The sequence below is a fragment of the Leptodactylus fuscus genome, chromosome 2 (assembly GCF_031893055.1).
Source record: "Leptodactylus fuscus isolate aLepFus1 chromosome 2, aLepFus1.hap2, whole genome shotgun sequence".
Classification (NCBI taxonomy): Eukaryota; Metazoa; Chordata; class Amphibia; order Anura; family Leptodactylidae; genus Leptodactylus; species Leptodactylus fuscus.
The window spans coordinates 107,522,954-107,537,865 of record NC_134266.1 but is presented as its reverse complement, the minus strand read 5'-3'; the positions used below and the strand labels follow the sequence as shown (position 1 = coordinate 107,537,865).

At 42.1% G+C, this 14,912-nt stretch overlaps 1 protein-coding gene across 1 annotated transcript; it reads right to left on the bottom strand.

The window, feature by feature from the left end:
- Nucleotides 1–1,872: 1,872 nt before the first annotated feature.
- On the bottom strand, nucleotides 1,873–14,667 carry APOBEC2 (apolipoprotein B mRNA editing enzyme catalytic subunit 2). The gene is made up of 2 exons (XM_075264235.1): nucleotides 14,400–14,667; nucleotides 1,873–3,214 (listed from the first exon to the last, which is right to left on the bottom strand). The coding sequence occupies exons 1-2, from the start codon at nucleotides 14,543–14,545 to the stop codon at nucleotides 2,650–2,652; spliced, it is 711 nt and encodes a 236-aa protein (XP_075120336.1). The 5' UTR covers nucleotides 14,546–14,667; the 3' UTR covers nucleotides 1,873–2,649.
- Between the last annotated feature and the right edge of the window lie 245 nt (nucleotides 14,668–14,912).

The following is a 14,912-nucleotide window of genomic DNA, read 5'->3' as shown; positions in this document are numbered from 1 at the left end:
CAAACCGACTGACATGTCAGTTGAGAAACACAAGAGCAAACACCATGCAACCATTGCTGCAAGAAAAGAAACAGGTGACGACAACATTATGGTCTATAGACTTTATTTTCTGGGCCCACTCACCATATGGATGGGACTCTGAACTGTTTTGTTTATGAATCCAGCCTTCAGGATCACATTAACTCATACATGCTGTTTGTCTTCCCCAGGTAAAAAGTCATTGGAAGAGCACAACTAAGACTTCCAAGTGCCACCTAATTCCCCAGACTTGAATCCACTTGAGCATCTGTGGGACCACCATGATCATTATATTACCTCTATGGATCTTCTCCCATACACTCTTCAGCAAATGTGCTGCATTCACATGGCTCCAAACGCCTGAGACATCCTACCAGTACCTTTTACACAGTTTTAGCTGCTGTCCATGCTGCACGTGGCAGTTACTCAGGATATTAGCTGTGAATTGTCTCTGTATATGTAAATAAGGGGGCGCACACAATGTTTCCAGTGCAGTTATAACTACATTCGGTTGTTGGGTCACAGGTGAAATGCTATTAATTTCAGCCTATTACTTATTAATGGTTGTGCAGTTTGCTATTACCACAGTCAGTGAGAAATAATGACTTTGGAATAATTGTGTTTTACTTACTTATAAAGAAAAGCACTTGTGGCCATAGTTGTAGTTGTAACTGTGTTTGGAACACTGTGTGGCAGCACCCCTAAATGTTAACACAGTAACTGGAAAAAGAAATATGTACCTGTTATAGACTAGTAATTTATTATTTGACATACGGGGTGACTCTTTGACCTCGCGTTTGCGGTTTGCTTCCAGTTGCCTATTATACCTATTCTATTAGTAATTTTGGAGGTTTCATAACGTATGATGATTATTTAGTTCTTATATTCATAAAATGAAGCCACAAAGCAAAACCCTAAAAACATTTAAAACTTTTTTATTGACATTCTAGTAAATCATATTTTAGTAAAGTATAAACAAATACACTACAGCCATTTATTCTCAGACTACCGTCATTACAATTAAGCAGAAAATGAGTAGATACACCATTCAAGAGAGACCAATTTAAAGTCCAATTGCATTAGATGTTAAAACACAACTCATGTGCATGAGGCATATTGTGTACCTTACATAGCACCCTATCTTTATCTAAATTGCTTTGAATACATTAGTCTTTTTCAGGAACTGAGTATGTGCTTCTGTCTGTTAGGCCGGGGCCCCACGTTACAAAATCTCTGTGGACTTTTTGAGAAAAGTGTTGTGAGAAAAACCATGCTTTGGCTGGCTAAGTGTTGCCTTAGCCTGACCCTTTGCAGGTCCAAAGAAGACTCTAATGCAAGATGTGAACCCAAGCTTACTGTTGCGTGAAAGTGACCTAAACCCTACTTAATGAATAGTTGCTATGTGGTCTTTTTTTTCCATAAATGCAGCCAGCTCTAGGTATGACATTTTGGCCATAGCGATTCTCCATAGGCATTTCTAGATTATTTCGGAAACCCCTGAGAAAAACATGTGCAAAAGAGACACACAAATGAGTATGTGAAGGAGCATTGACCTATGATGCCAATAGTTGCAGTTATTAAACCTACTGTTAGGTCAGGATTTGCAGTCTTAGTAGTGTGAGGTCACATGAAGGTACATTGGGAAAGTATGAATAAAAGACTGTATAGTGAAACATAGCTAAAAAACACGCATAACGTTTTCCTCCACAGGGGCTTCCACCCGCACAATATTCACTATCATTTACGCCACTAAAGTGGCATAAATGATGTTAGAATTTAAGGCAGACCTAGAGCTGCTATAGATTGGCACCTAGATGCAAGGTTGCCCAATGGAAGCTCCTTATTCATGATGAGGTGCCCTCCATTGGCACAAAAGATATCATAATCAGCATAAAATACAGTGGTCTGGATAAATAACCTGGTCTGTGTGATAAGAACCTAACTTCGGTGTTGAAATAAAAATTGCAAAAATGAAAGTGAAGAAGAGAAATGGGTTGTAAATTTGTACACAGTCATTTTCATGAGAGATTATACATGATTCAAAAGTACTGAATAGTCAAAAGCAACTATGGACACGTCATTCACCTTCTGATATTACTTCAAGCTTGAATTATAAGTTAACTTACATTACGACCCCAATATATATTTAGAAACTTATGCAATTAAAAACACAATTTAAGGCTAAGACCACATGTTTACATGCAGGTCTTAAAAAATTCTGCTTTGTACAGTCCCAACAAAGTGAAGGGGAGTTCATTTAATCTCATCCGCATATTGCAGGAAGCAATAATTTGGAAAAATAAAGCATATTAATTCCAGCTGCAAAATACTGCATCCCCCCCCCCTATAGACACATATAGGGTGATGAAAAAGCACATCTGAATTTCTACAGCAGAAAAAGGCAAAACAGAATAAATACAAGTACAAAAGTTTGTTTGTATTGTATTTTGCTGTTTTTTCCACTGCAGTTTTCTGCAGATAGTAACATATGGCCTTAGCCTAACACTGAATTCAGTCTAAAAACATAAAATTTTTCCATTGATTCAAGCAGGCTCTTACAAAAAGTACTAACTACCCTGTCCTCCCAAATGATTGCCCTTTAGCCATATTTGCATATGGTTGGTTGTTTATTTATCTCAGAATTTCTGACAACTTCTCCTCATAATATCTTGAATTTTCGTCTAAATCCTCCCAGGGAATAAAGGCTCCTTGTTCACTCTTTTGCTCACTTTCTCCTTCCTCATTTAGAACTATGTCTGGCTCTACAAAATTTTGCCATACATACAAATAATCAGCACTCTTCATCATTCGCAGTTGGCAGCCAGCAGAAGTTATGCCCCGCAGAGCACCACGAATTTCTGACTCTTCCCACTGGAAAAGGCGAGCAACCACCAGGCGTAGTTTCAATGTCTTATTTCGGCGCAAACACCGAGCAATGCAGGCGGCACAATTTACGCAAGGGCTAGATGACACATAACAGGTGACACTGACAGCACCAGAGCTGAGAAACTGTGGCAGGACATTGGAGAAGAAAGCCTCCTCTGCATGGGCTGAGACATGCTCATCTTCCAAGTACCCATGAAATACCTGGTCTTCTCCGCGTTCAACCTTATAGCATAACAAAGTCTTATTCCGCCCAGAACTATACTCCACGTTCTTGAACTGGAACATAAAAGAAGAAGCAGGAATGCGGCTCCTAGAAATAACAAAACAAAGCCATTTTAATAGAAGTTTAATGTACTAGAATTTATATTGAATGCAGATATAATGTATGACTTGTATAACATACACTGAATCATATTTAAGAAAATATATATATATTTATATACATAGCTTTACTATATATGATACTGTCCCTCACTGTCATTCTATATTTAGAAAGACAAATTCCATGGCCTGGGGCAGTATATTCTAGAGACTGTCAGACATGCTTCTATTTGCTGTAGTCTATGACAGAATTACTTATGAACTTGTTTCTACAAATACCTGGCATTCTTGTCATTGGGTAGACAGATGAATACATTCCATAGGCACTCAGATCAGTGTCTGCCATTGTGATGTTCACGATAACAAAATGTTTTCTGTCTGTGCGATTGCTGTGCCCTGGAAGGAGCATCTGTCACTTTAACCTCTGTGTGTCACAGAAATTTGGAAGATATTTTTAGATTTGCTCTAGGCTTCTCTTATCATCTGTTACTTTGCTAATCTCATGGCAAAAAATAAAACTCATCAAGCATACTGTGGGTTATTTCAGCACAGACCACCATTTAAATTGGGGTAGTAGGAATCAAGATAAGGCACTATGCAGAAAGATGGTAAAGGATATGAAATAATTTGGTCTCATAGCAATTTTCCCAAATATGTTATCCACAGTCATTTTATCTTTATATATATAAAGGGGAGCAAAAAGGGCTATGTGACTCATCATCGTGTAAATATAGAAAAAACTGGCACATGGCCTACATTTACTGACAGTTCTACAGTGTAAAATTAAACTGTCTGAATATGTGCCAAATCTATCACAGTGACTGACGCTGGATAATAAATCAGTTCATACCGTCTATTATTTTACTTTTCTGCACCAATTTACACCAAATGCAAATTTGTACATTGTTACATCCAGTGGCGTAACTACTGGGGAAGCAGCAGAGGCAACTGCCACAGGGCCCGGGACATTAGGGGGCCCGGCGACAGCCACTACCGCTGCATTTTTTTAAAAATAGACGGTTACCGGCTGGAGTTACTCCAGCCGGTAACGGGCCCCAGTGTCGGACTGGGGTGTCTAGGGCCCACCAGTGGAATTATTTCTAGGGGCCCACCATCAGGATCCCTGCAAACCAGCAATACCAAGACAGGGCGGTTGAAGGTAATAACATATCAGGAGCCATGCTGCTCACCCGCCATACGATGTGCAACACTGCACTACCTAAACTTATTGCCACATACTGTATGGAAAGTGAACAGCGTGGCTCCTAGAAATGTTAGCATTACCTATAGCTGCGCTGTCCTGGAACAGCTGATCTGCAGAGGTCCTGGCTGTTGTGTCATCACAGATGTAATATTGATGGTCTATCCCAAAGACAGACCATCAATATTACAAAGATGGATAAACCCTTTAAAGATTTGTCCAGGAATTGGAGCGACCCATGTGCTGGGAGGGAGGTGTAAAATAAAAAATAAAAAGCACCTTCACCTGTTCCTGTTGCTCCGTTGTCCGCTGCCAGTGTCCATTCAGTCTCACGCCGGTGCCTCCATGCTGGGAGTCCTGCACCTCATGGGACCACTGAAACCAATTAGGTCTCATTTCTGGAAATCCTGTATCTAACAGACACAGGCGGGGACAGCGGAGTGCTGGGGACAAAAGCTCAATGAAAAACACTGTGGAAAAAAATATATTGAGATTCACTGCAATTTTTTCCCACAAAGTTTTTTTAGCTGCATCTCGCTGTTGTGCCTAATCCTTAAAGAAGACTTATCACCATCTGGGGCACATGAGGTTTAATACACTGCTAGAAAGCCAAGAGTGCCCTGAATTCAGCGCACTATTGGCTTTCACGTTCTGTGCCGCTACCATAGATCTTCATCGTCAGAAGTGCGTTATGACAGTCAGTCAGGAACGCCCTTCCTCACGGTAGCGTCTATAGCGCTGTACTGTGAGAGGGGTCGTTGCTTACCAGCCAGCGATGACGCTGAGCGCCTATAGCGCTCTCACAATACAGCACTATAGGCGCTGCTGTGAGGAAGGGCGTCCGGACTGACTGTCTGAAACGCCTTTCTGACAGTGAAGAGCTACGGACTGATAGCTCCTCACCTGGGGCACAGAATGGGAAAGCTGAAAGTACGCTGAAATCATCGCACTGTCAGCTCTCTAGCAGTGTATTAAACCACACCTGCCCCAGGAGGTGAGAGCTCCTCTTTACCATCTCAACATACTGCACACCACACTATAAGGATAAGGCCTAACACAGCGTCCCACAGCAAAAAAACGCTGCGGGAAAACCCCCGGCACCGACACATCAGTTTTTCCTGCATTGCTTTTTGCAGAACTCCACAGAGGTTTCCGTTTCCGCGCTCGTTTTGTACACGACACAGGACTGGGAGCAGAAAGCTTCATCCACTGTATAGTTGCCTGGCAGATTCACTGCAGCTCAGCTCCCACTGACTTCAATAAGTGCCGAGATGCAGAGAAGGTGCCGGCTGATATACAGTGGACAGAGCTTTCTGCTTCAAGCTCCGTATTGTGTACAGGACTGGTGCCAGAAGTGGCTCCATACAGCTGATCGGTCTGAGGGCTGGGAGTCAGCCCCCTACAGATCAGGCATTTATAGCCTATTCTGACGATAAACCATAGAAAATTATGCCTGGACAAACCCTTTAATTTTCCCCCCAAATGACCCACACTTTAAAGAGGTTGTCCAGCAGAATTTATTTTTTTTTGTTTATAATTAGTCCTGGAAGGTGAAAAACAAATTACACATAAAAACCCCCACACTCATCTGTTCCCAGTGCTCCGGTCCTGCAGTTCTGCTGCTAGTTACATGCCGGACTGGACCACACTGGGAGACGCTGAGACAGGCAGACTTCCCCCTGCACACTCCGATCGGCAGTGTGCTTAAAAAAATAGAAAGTGTTTTTAAGGGCTCGTTCACATCTGCGCCTGGGGTCTCTGCCCTGCAGGCATTTTTCAAACCCATTCAAATGAATGGGTTTGAAAAGTGTGCGTCCGTAAGCTCCTGTGAGCGTTTTGTGCTCACCGCGGCGAAACGTTTTTTTTTTTTTAACCAGACACAGAGTCGGACATGCAGGACTTTGTGTCTGGTTTAAAAAAAAAACGGTTTTGCCACAGAGAGCATAAAACACTCACCGGCGCTCACGGCTAGACTCGAACCGATAGGTTTCCGTCTTCTACATGCAGAAGATGGAAACCTCAGAATGGAGACCAGACGCTGGTGTGAACCTAGTGTTAACTGTGTTTTGCTCAGTAGGGCCTAATCCTTAGTGGCCCCTGCTCACAGTATTATGCCCCATAGTGGCTCCTGCACACAGTATTATCCCCAATAGTGTCCCCTGCACACAGTATTATGCCCCATAGTGTCCCCTGCACACAGTATTATACCCCATAGTGGCCCCTGCACACAGTATTATACCCCATAGTGGCCCCTGCACACAGTATTATGTCCCATAGTGACCCTTGCACACAGTATTATACCCCACAGTGGCCCCTGCACACAGTATTATACCCCATAGTGGCCCCTGCATACAGTATTATGTCCCTTAGTGGCCCCTGCACAGTATTATACCCCACAGTGGCCCCTGCACACAGTATTATACCCCATAGTGGCCCCTGCACACAGTATTATGCCCCATAGTGACCCTTGCACACAGTATTATGTCCCATAGTGGCCCCTGCACACAGTATTATGTCCCATAGTGACCCCTGCACATAGTATTATACCCCATAGTGACCCCTGCACACAGTATTATGCCCCATAGTGACCCCTGCACACAGTATTATACCCCACAGTGGCCCCTGCACACAGTATTATACCCCATAGTGACCCCTGCACACAGTATTATGCCCCATAGTGACCCCTGCACACAGTAGTATTCCCCATAGTGGCCCCTGCACACAGTAGTATTCCCCATAGTGGCCCCTGCACACAGTATTATACCCCAGAGTGGCCCCTGCACACAATATTATGTGCCATAGTGACCCCTGCATACTGTATTATTCCCCAAGGTGGACTTCCCGAAAAGGGAAGATGTGAACCAGGCCTAATACATATAATATACATTTACACACATACATTCATATACATACACACACACCTATCTACAAATATACAGGACTCACACAGTATATCAGACACTTTACACAAATATACACACATTAAATATACATATTTTACCCAAAAAATGTACTTACATTTGGCTGTGTCCTGTCTGTCCTGTCTGGCTGTGGTGAAAGCTCTGTTTACAGCAGCCGGCAGACTTCCCCCTGCACACTCCGATCTGTGTGGGGGAGGGGCAGCACAGCTCCTGCTAGTGACGGCAGTGTGCAGTGCAGGGAGCAGAGACACACTCCCAGCGATTGGTACAGGGGCCCATTTTGGCACGGTCAGGATCCCGATCGGGCCCCTGAAGATCCCGATCGGGCCCCTGACAAGTGCATTTAGATAAAATTAATAGTCAGGCTCGGGGGCCCACCGGGGAATCCCCCAGTGCTCCGGCGGGCCAGTCCGACCCTGACGGGCCCTATTTATTACCGATTCGGGCAGGGGCCAGGATCGGTAAGTGACACCACAGGCCCCGCAAACATCATTATTATACTCAGGGGTCTTTTCAGACCCTTGAGTATAATTATCGGAAGCCCGGGAGAGGTAAGTGAACATAACAAACAGTGTTACTTACCTCTCCACGCTCCGCGAAGGCTTTGGGGCCTACTTGTGTGACGTCTCAGACGTTACATGACCGGGGCCTGCGTCCTTATGCGTTGCGATGAAGGCCCCTGGTCACATGACGTCCCTGACATCATTGAAGATAGCCAACAGCGGGTAGCGCAGGGATAGGTAAGTAACAGTGTTTATGTTTGTATCCCCCTCTCGGTCTCCGATCATTATACTCTGGGGTCTTTTCAGACCCCAGAGTATAATAATTGTTAATAAGTGTCCCCAATAGAGCATAATACTGGGTGATGGGGCTACTATGGGGCATAATACTGGGTGATGGGGCCACTATGGGGCATAATACTGGGTGATGGGGCCACTATGGGGTATAATGCTGTGTGCAGGGACAACTATGGAGCATAATAGTGCACGCAGGAATGGGGGGGGGGGGTCGGGGTCTTCAGCATCGGTCAGGGGGGGAGGGGGCGTTGTCAAAGGTTCGCCATGGGGCCCCGCCATTCCTAGTTAGGACACTGGTTACATCTTAATCTGCACCCTTTTTAATGTAAGCCACACCCCCATGGCAAGATAGTATGAAACAATGGCCAAAAACTAGATACAGTATTATGCACCTAACGTGCAGTTTTCAGGTCAGAATTCTAGTGCAGTGACCGTAGTAATTCTCACCATTGTCTTATGCATTGTGCAGGGTTTAAGTGGCAGCCTAGTCATAGTAAGTTATGAATCCCTACTTCAGGATCTCTAGTTTTTCCTAGAGTGTATTTCAATGAAAGTACTTTTATTTCCCCATCCCTGCATCCTTCATTTGACTATAACTACTTCTTTTTTTCATGTATGCTTCCCTTATTTCCCTGCAGTCAAGCTTCTCCTCTGTTCCTGATCAGACACCATTTTGGCTTATATTTCTCTTTGTATTTGCTATCAATCTCATGATGCCTCAGTACATCACTAAATGGGTATACCACAGTATATGACCCCTTTATTATTCCCCCTCCACAATATATTACCACTTTTTTTTGCCTCCACACAGTATTTGACCCCTTTTTATGGCCCACACACAGTATCTCACCCCTTTTTGTGGCTCCCACACAGTTTATTCCCCCTTTAGTCCCCCTTTTTTTAAACTCCCCCACATAGCATTTGATGCCCCTATTTATGGCCTCCACACAGTTTATGACCCCCTATTATTACCCCTTTTTTAAAGCCCACACAAAGTGTATGACCCCCTTTTTTACCCCACCCCCTCACAGAGTAACAAGCTGATATTTTTTACTCACTTGTCCATGCTCCTGTCATGGCCGCCCTCTGCTGCTGCCTCCAGGATACGTTGTAGCTGACGCTGAGGAACACTGGGATGCTGTACCTAGCGCTCCAGTGTTCTTCAGCGTTGTGAGCCTAGAGGCAGCAGCAGAGGATGGCCTAGACGGGAGAGTGGACAGGTGCATACTGTAAAAGGTATCGGTAACTGCTTATTGCAATTTAAAAAAATGCCGTCCCCAAGATAATTCCATGAAGTGCCGCCTGAGGCCATCGCCTCAGATTGCCTTAGAGAAAGTGCGCCCCTACCAAAGTATAATGATTGGAAGCCCAGGTGAGTTGATTAAACCCATAAAATAGTGTGTCTCACCTCTCCTGGCGTCCAACTCTGGTATTCAGGCTTCTTCAATGCCATCAGAGACTGCTGAGACTGATAATTGGACCTCAGGAATCACATGGGTCACGTCGGCGTCAAGACGCATAATGTTGCCTGTGCAATTCATGTGATCAACTCAGCGGTCTTGACGTCAATGAAGAGGCCTGAAGAGAACAGAGCACCACTATGGGGCATTATAATGCGTAGAAGGCCCACTGTGGCACATTATACTGTGAGACATTATATTGTGAGTAAATGGGGTGTTATACAGTATGAGGCCAGGTAAAGGGGTTATATACCCTGTGGGGTGGGGTGGGGTGGGGGCCCGAACTCAAACATTTGCGATGTGGTCAAGTCTTTGCTAGTTATGTCAGAGCTCAGGTCACGATTATCCTTTTATATTTTACGTTGTGTTGAAATACTAATTTTCCTTGCAAACAAATTAGCTTTGGAGCTAAGATGGCGCTGACTCTCATGTTTTGCTAAATTCCTTAGATTGTAACCAAGACTACAATTTGCTGTGCATCACGATCAAGAGCCAATCATGTGAAGAATTTCATGTTATATTATGCATTAGACCTTTCTTTTGCTTTCATGTATAACTATGTGTGACGTGAAATAAAGTTAGTTCAGTGCTATGGGGGCGATGATATAGCATGAGCTGGGATTGAAACGGAACTAAGTGTCTGTGTCATTCTTAGCGCGGTGCACGCATGCTAATACTAATTTGGATCTGACTGATTGACCCGTGCTGTCGAATTCGACCCTTACAGTTACACCCCTGGCCTGAGCTGTGATCTCCTCCTCCATAGCTTTGTAAGAGGGGCTGTCTGCTCATCTGTAGCTGCTGATAGGAGATTGTGGCCTTCTTTGTGGAGATCCTGTGTGGTACAGTACATCATAGAGGAAGGCTGACTTTTAAATTGAACATTACGTTAAGAAGATTTATCAAGTCAGAGTCATATTACCCAACCAAAAAGAAGGATTCAGATAGAAAGTAAAAACAAAATAAGGTACCGTATATACTCTATATAAGCTATACTATACATATATATATATATATATATATATATATATATATATATATATATATATATATACTATACTCGAGCATAAGCTGAATTTTTCAGCACAGTTTTTGTGCTGAAAAATCCCCTCTCGGCTTATACTCGAGTCAAGCAAAAAAATGTTTTTATCTTTATTTGGGGGGAGGGGGGGGGCTTTAAAAAAGTATAATAAAAAAATAAAATAAATAAAAGTTCTAAATCACTCCTTTCCCTAGAATACATATAAAAGTAGAAAATTACTGTGAAATACATACACATTAGGTATCCCTGTGTATACTGAATATAGGGTATCTGCAGTGCTCCTGTTCCGTCGGGAAGGGGTTAATAGGAGCACTGCAGATACCCTATATTCAGCCAGGCTCATTTCGAAGTGGAGGAAAAAAAACACAGTCCTCAAGCTCAGGGAAGGGGCAGAGAGACAACCAAAACACCCCCTCCCCTTCCCAAGCACCCAGCACCTACTGCACCCAAAAACTCCGACCATTTTAATTTTTGAAATTTTCCAGTAGCTGCTGCATTCCCCCCTCGGCTTATACTCGAGTCAATAAGTTTTCCCAGTTTTTTGTGTTAAAATTAGGGGCCTCGGCTTATATTCGGGTCGGCCTATACTCGAGTATATACGGTAATACTTGGACAAATAGGTACATAATGATAAAGAAAACTTAGAGCACTTATTAAGGATGAGTGCATAGATTGCAATTTAGCTATGGATTTTCAGTCTGGATTTGTATGCAAAAATTTCAATGTGCTCCAGCAACAGCTAAGTAGATCAGTTTTTAACAATTTAATCTACAGTTTGCTGAAATCTTTTACTTAGAAATTGACCTGCGGTGCAATATTCTTTACCACAAATTTCAATACAGAATTTCAGCATAATCTGCATGCAAATACATGTGGAAAGTATAGAAAAATCTTTGTCATTCCCATGTGCTTGATGGTTTGTATTATTTTACTGTAAACGGTCCATGTAATAAGCTATATATGTAGTATGTAGTGTATGAGTAACAGCTCTATGACAGATTCTTAATCTTTACCAGTTTATATAGCCACAAGGTGTTTATTTTTTGTTTGCTTATCAACAGCCTCTGTAACTGAAGAGGGGCTATTGCTGTCTCTGTTATGGGAACCATAAAACCAAAAGCAAAGGAAGAGCCATATATAAATTGCTGACGACTGTGTTGAAAAACTTTCCACAAGGACAATGGATCTTATGTATTACAGCACAGTCACACAGCAAGTTTTCTAAAACAGTATCTGTCTGTGCTTTATTTGGGTATAATGGGTGTCATAATAACTACCCCAATGAAAAGAACAGTTTATGCACTGCGTATATGTCAACGGTCTGGTGGTGCCCAGTGGTTAAGAAGCATCTAAAGGCACTGTAGGGCAGCTGACCCTAGGTTTACACTAGTATTGGGGTTTCCATTCTGTAGGTCCACTTGGGGATCTGAAAAACAGAAACCAAATCCACTTAAAAAGTGGTTACCTGCGTAAACTAGACTATAACGGAGTCCACCGGGTTTCCTCCCAAAAAATGGGGACAGAAAAGTTCTGCTTTCAGATGCAATGGGGGCAGGATCCCCGAACAGTCACTGAATGCAAATGTGACCGAAGCATCAAGTCATTAAAAAAACTCAAAGGTCTCCTGTGCAAGAAATAGATGGGATTTGCAATGAAGGATAAGGTTTTGGTCAATTGGGTCCAAAAAGAACTGAGGGTAAAACAAAAAAAAAAAAAAAAAAGTAAAATAGTCTATATAAAGAAGTTAATAAAGGTGTGGCATTGGCTGAAAAACATAACTTCATCACACAGACCAGCCAACCAGGCTTGGGGGTGGGGGAAGATACACTGACCGGCTAAATAAATTCAACAGGTTCAGCAATCAAAAGTGGACAATGGCATACCCCTAAAGGACAAGGGGAGAACCTGCCGATCTGAAGGGGTTCCCTGGACAATAACCGCTGAGGACACTAATAAATGAATAAAGAGGTTAAGAAAAGTCAACCAGGCCCAATCATGTGCTCCCGAAAGTCTTCAAATTTATGTATTTATGTGTTTATGTATTTAGCAGATATTCTTGTAGTACTTCTCACTCCAATACATTCTGAATTACAAGTGTGATGTCTTTTCTACTTGCTGCATATAATTTGCATGAGCAACATTTATTGTTCAGCTCTCTCAGCTGTTTGTGTATCTCCCATAGACTTATGTGGAGCAGGATGTGCACATGCTCACCCATTGCTCCATACAATACTGTAGTTAGCATTCATTGGGGGTCCCAGATCATGTAAAGTGTTACAAAGTGGATATCAGTGCAGGGTTTCACAGAAAGGAGACAAAATCCATTACTTTAGTATACTAAAGAAATTATCAATGTTCAAATGGAGTCAGAAAAACAAAAGTTTAGGTGTGCTTTAAAGGGGTATTCCCATCTCAAGGATCCTAGCTATACTAGTAGTTTATGTAAGTTGAAGACTTTTCCAAAATATATTGTTTTAGAAATGCTGCTTTGTTTTCCTGCTATATGAACTTATTCCTCCCATTAAACAAATACAGAGTTTCCATAACCACGGACCAGTGTGATAGGACAAGTGATGTCACTCATTGCTCTGTTAGAAAGGACAATCATTCAGCTAATTGCAGTTTGCTGATAAAACTCAGTTATCTCTCTATGTAAACACACAGACAACAGTGAGTCCATTCTCTACAAGCATCAGTATATTATCTGATCTGCATAAGCAATGTGATACTTCATAGTGTCTGTTCAGGAAGCTGGGGAAGGGGGGATGCAGAAAGTGAGAAGAAGAGACAGCAGGCAAACTGTTGAAACACGGAGATGGGAAACCCCTCTAAGCTTCAGTTTGTAGCCAAGTTAATGTTATAGAATCTAAATTGCGAATAACTATTTCAAGTATGTTTTCTCTATACTCCAGGCATCATCAGCAGACTAATGTTTGCTGTTAACTGCTGCATTTTTTTTTATACACCATGAAATTTACTGTTCTACTCACTTGCCAGTACCCACTCTTGATCATGGCCTTCTCAGCTTTCCCTTTGGCCTCCAGTGGGACCTGTGCAGTTATCATCATTACTGTCAAATGTTTTAAGTGTGTAGTTTGCCTACTGTGTCAGTACATAAAGTAACATTCCTATTTATCACTTTTTATGCATAAAAAATAAAAGAAACTAATATTCAACTATTTCCAACGCTATATTTACAGATATTATTTAATTGTAATTAAATTGTTATAATATTTTAAATCACAGCCTACATGTTATGTGTATGCTTTTTTCTTTGCTACCAAAATTTATGCATAAAAATTATAGGTCTAAAATAAAATCTAAAAAGGTTACATTGTCGCATAGGTAACTTAAAGCTGGACTTTTTCTCAAAGGAATGGCATCTATAACTGCTCACTAAGAAGCATGGTGGACATATAGATTTCATACTGCTATCTGAGAAGCACATATTTTCTAGTCACCACATTTAGTGTTGTCACTATAGTCAGCATATTAATAGGCTCCTTGTTCATTTGTAAAATGAAATATTTTTCACTTGCAAAGCCTACATAGTACAGTGCTTGCAAGTAAGTGTATTTTTGGAAGTGATGATTAATTTTAGAAAATATTTTCAATATTCTTGTTTCTTTAAAACAGAGAAGACCACACAAGCATCATGACTGTAATATAATAAAGTAGTATATCCCATTTATCAATCACTTCAAATAGCTTTACTTTCCAAGACATTTTCCATCCATTTTTAGAAACACTTACCCTTCCACTACCTCAAACGGAGGCAACTCTTCTAGTTCTTTTTTCTTAGCGCTTTCTTCTTCTGGAACCTCTTCTGCATTGTTTGGAGGATCCTTGGGTTCCCCATTTTTGTTGTTAGGCTTGGAATTGTTATTTCTCTCGGCCATAATAGTATGGATGGATTTATAAATTAACAGGAAAAAAGTGTCATAGGAGATGCAGCAAGAGAAAAGAGAGCTGGAAAGGCTGGCTGCAAAGAGGCAGAGACCAGGGGTGGGCTGACAGAGCACTTGGGTGGAGAGCAAATTTATCTAGGTTCTAAATATGGCACCTGGGAGTGACAGTGACAGGGTGACCTTTGTGGAACAGTTATCCCCCACTCTTTGACACATATTCCTTTGCTGCCAGCAGACTGTAATTAATGACTAGAAAGAAGCAGATGAAAGCAGCATCTTTATTTTCTGGCCGTACTGGTTAAAATAACAAGGCCATATACTTGTCATATCTGCACATATTGGACAGGTGGTCTACAGC